We start from the raw sequence: 3,425 nt of genomic DNA, 5'->3' as shown, positions 1-3,425 counted from the left end.
TATATTATGTTGCTTACAACTTATATATTTTTAGTATTTCATATCGTTTAATTTATATATTTTCTAAACTTATACTTATTTATAATTTTTTAGTACACTGGTGTGAATTTTTTTTAAAAAAACTCTTAGTCATGAAAATTTTCTTCAAAGTACCCCTTCTTATATGAAAAGACCATCTTATCCCTATCTTCATCGGACAAACCATTGGCTTCGCCCTGCATTATCGCTCCTTCCTCTCAAATCTGTCATGCTGCAGCCCTCGTTCATCATGGCCCTTACACAAGGAGGGAGCATGAAGGTGATAATGAGTTTAACAATGATTAGCAGGAAGTAGCGGCTCTCCTGTCACCTCCTTTCTAGCACGAGGCCTATGGGCGAGATGCATAGGGGAGGGTTGGTGGGGTTCATGGAGATGATGGCGACCCTCGCACCTCCTCCCCATCCTCACATAAGAGCTATGATGATGGGTCCGATGAGGATCACTGGAGTTTGCAGAGGTGGTGATGACCCTTGCACCGACTCTTTCCTCATTCGAAGGCTGTAGACGAAGCACGTAGGGATAGGCTAATGGGTTTAGTGGGGACAACAACCCTCACACCCCCTCCTTCCTCATAAGATAAGGGTGATGCGAGGCGATGCAGGGTGGCAAAAGGTTGTAGGTGAGCATGACGAGGGCAAACACAAGGGCGATACAAGTGGAGGTAGCGCCAGGTCTAGAGAGACTAAAGGAAAAATGGTTATTTATAAAAAAAGAACGTTTTGTGATAAATTTTTCAATAAAACTTTCTCTTATATTTTTTTGATACGTTATACTTAATATAGTTTGAAATTTATATCGTTTGTGTTTATTATACTATTGTTTAGTATGACTTCGACAAGAATTTATCATATTCTAGCAACATTCATACTCTTCTTGGAAGATGCCACTGGCCGCAGATGATCAAATCTTCAAACTTTGGCATTCCAAGGGACGTCAAACGTGAACACACGATCAGTTCGCAACCAGTGAAAACCACATGTAGCTGAAGTGGGAAGAGCAGCGGAAACTGTAGAAGCGGATTTGATCACCTAAACAACATGTTGAAACACATGTTGGAGCACGCAAAGTAAGTGCCTTCTTTATTCGAACTGCAGAAGCACTTGTCGGTGCCCCAATTTATCCTTCTCGCACTCATCGTCGTTCACCCAAACAGGATTCCCTACCCACAAGCTCAACAACTCACTCAAAACCCGGCATATTTGAAGACAAGCTGCCGCCGCTTCTCTTCTTCTTCCCGCCGGCGCTCCGGACCGGGCATGAACACGCTCTCCGGCTGCGCATTGAGCACCTCTTCCACTTCCTCCGCCGGGACGCCGAAGGCCATCGCCTTCGCCGCCCTGTCGAGTCTGTTCAGCACGTTGTTCCTCCCCGCGAGGTAGTACCTCCGGTTGTTCTCCGACCGTGTCCCGAAGCAGAGGACCTGAAGGTTTTCGTTCGCAGCGGCCACGACTGCAGCCGGGTGCCCTGCGGGGATCACGAACACCGACCCACGGGAGACTCGCGATCTCACGGTCCGATAGCGGACGCGCTGCTCTCCTTGGGATCCCGTCTCCTCCTGGGTTCTGCGTCGCTCGGCGGAGCGGTGGGGACAAGCCATCTCGATGTAGCCTCTTCCTTCCACCACCATGGCCAACTTGGTCGACCGGGTGTCGTAGTTTGGAGCCATCATTGATCTCTACACATAACAACCGCAGAGGCTGAATGATGGGAACGACTCTTACAGTGTGCATATAACAGTGCAAAAAAAGAGAGTGAGATCACCTCGCTGATGTTAGCAATGGATACGTCCACATTCAGATCCTGGAGAATCTCGCACTCGTTACCTGTGGCCTCGTGTAGTTGACCATGCTCATTCGAATGAGAAGGGCTGTTCTCCAGCAGATTGTATGGCTCATTTGAGAGTCCAAAAGGCCAACTCTCGGTTTTGGATTCATTCAATGCTCTGATTTGATCCTCGGTTATCTTTATGATTTCCCCCTTCCTCTGGCTCCTAAATACCCTCCCTAGTTTATCCCACGGAGTCTACAGATCAAACGCAGTACGGTTAAATTCCTAAAGGGGGAAGAGTCGATGAGAAAATGGAGATGGAAGCAGATCGGAACCGACATTGAAGGCAGCTTCCAGTACTTCGTTGCTAAAACTGGTGTAGAAGGTCTGTGGATTCCTCCCGGCTGCACCATGGTACTCCTACGTCAAAGAAACCATGAGTCCTTCACATTGCCATTGCGCCGAGGACCTAATCCAAAGGAGTACACTGAATCCAATCTACCTCAATCTGCCCGGGAGTCGAGATGGGGTGGAGGAGCATGGCGACTCGGAGCCTCTCATTACTGGCTTTGTTGATGGCATACACGATCACCCCCGCCGGAACCCTCATGATGTCTCCTCTCTTGATATCGTGTGACTCTCGCCTCTCCTCGTGCAGCAGTGTTATCGTCCCACGCCCTGCACGTGACGGCCATGACATTACGTACGTAGAGACCAGTGGGCTTTGATCAAAGCTTGCATGCATCGACTGGTATACCTTGCATTACGTAAACCACCTGTTCGGCGTCCCAATGGCAGGGCATGATAAAAGTCTGTGGCTCCGCCTCCAACACCGCCAGGCGGTAGTTGTCGACGCCCAGCAAGTGGTCGGATCTCCGAGCAAACCTCTCCAGCACCTCCAAACGGCCGTGCTCCGTTCTGCTCCACTGCTGGTAGCTCCGCCGGCCGAAGTAGTAAGGGTTGTGCTCTCTTCCAGATTCTTGCTCGCCGGAATGGTCTAAGCACCGGTGCACGCATAGCTTCCTCTGCTGCTGCTCCGGAATGCCTCTGCACTCCATGACGCAACGCTTCTTCTCTGGATCAGATTTGGAGGATGAAGCCAAGAGGCAGCTGGAGGAGAGGAGCAGGAGGAGAAGTGGGAAGAGGAAGGCTTCGACTCTTCTGGTGGCCATTTCGCTTTGGCTTCTGGTCTTTGCGGGAGATGGATGTGTGATGCAATGTGAATGGCGAAGCGGATATTTATAGAGTTGAGAAAGAGAGAGAGAGAGAGAGAGAGAGGAGATCGAAGCGGGTTCGCCTCCGGACGCTCGGCCGCGTGCAATGTGCATGGCTCGGCCTGGAATGAAGGGAGTTCACGTGGAGCGTATGATTTGGTCGTCGGTCACCGAGTCGTAGGCCACCTGGTTCTATCGATGCCAAGGACGCTTGAAACTAAATCGACGCTTCTCGTGGGCTACTCGTTGATGATCAACTTTTATTACCATAGACCCTTGTAGGGTCCGTGCAGTTGGGTTTCTAAACACGAGCAGGAAAGCAAATGGGTGGTTTACGAAAGCTATTTCCGTCTTGTGCTCGTCATGGTGAAAGATTGCTCTCAATGGACTGACGATTGCAACGA

At 49.8% G+C, this 3,425-nt stretch overlaps 1 protein-coding gene across 1 annotated transcript; it reads right to left on the bottom strand.

The window, feature by feature from the left end:
* Window positions 1-1,023: 1,023 nt before the first annotated feature.
* On the bottom strand, window positions 1,024-3,005 carry LOC103995146 (vicilin Cor a 11.0101-like). The gene is made up of 5 exons (XM_065081421.1): window positions 2,565-3,005; window positions 2,310-2,485; window positions 2,147-2,227; window positions 1,802-2,062; window positions 1,024-1,715 (listed from the first exon to the last, which is right to left on the bottom strand). Exons 1-5 carry the CDS (start codon window positions 2,977-2,979, stop codon window positions 1,224-1,226), a joined length of 1,425 nt encoding a protein of 474 aa, XP_064937493.1. The 5' UTR covers window positions 2,980-3,005; the 3' UTR covers window positions 1,024-1,223.
* Window positions 3,006-3,425: the final 420 nt, after the last annotated feature.

This window comes from Musa acuminata, chromosome BXJ1-8 (genome assembly GCF_036884655.1).
Source record: "Musa acuminata AAA Group cultivar baxijiao chromosome BXJ1-8, Cavendish_Baxijiao_AAA, whole genome shotgun sequence".
In the NCBI taxonomy this organism is placed as follows: domain Eukaryota; kingdom Viridiplantae; phylum Streptophyta; class Magnoliopsida; order Zingiberales; family Musaceae; genus Musa; species Musa acuminata.
The sequence above is the reverse complement of the archived record's forward strand: the minus strand, read 5'-3'. Positions and strand labels throughout refer to the sequence as shown.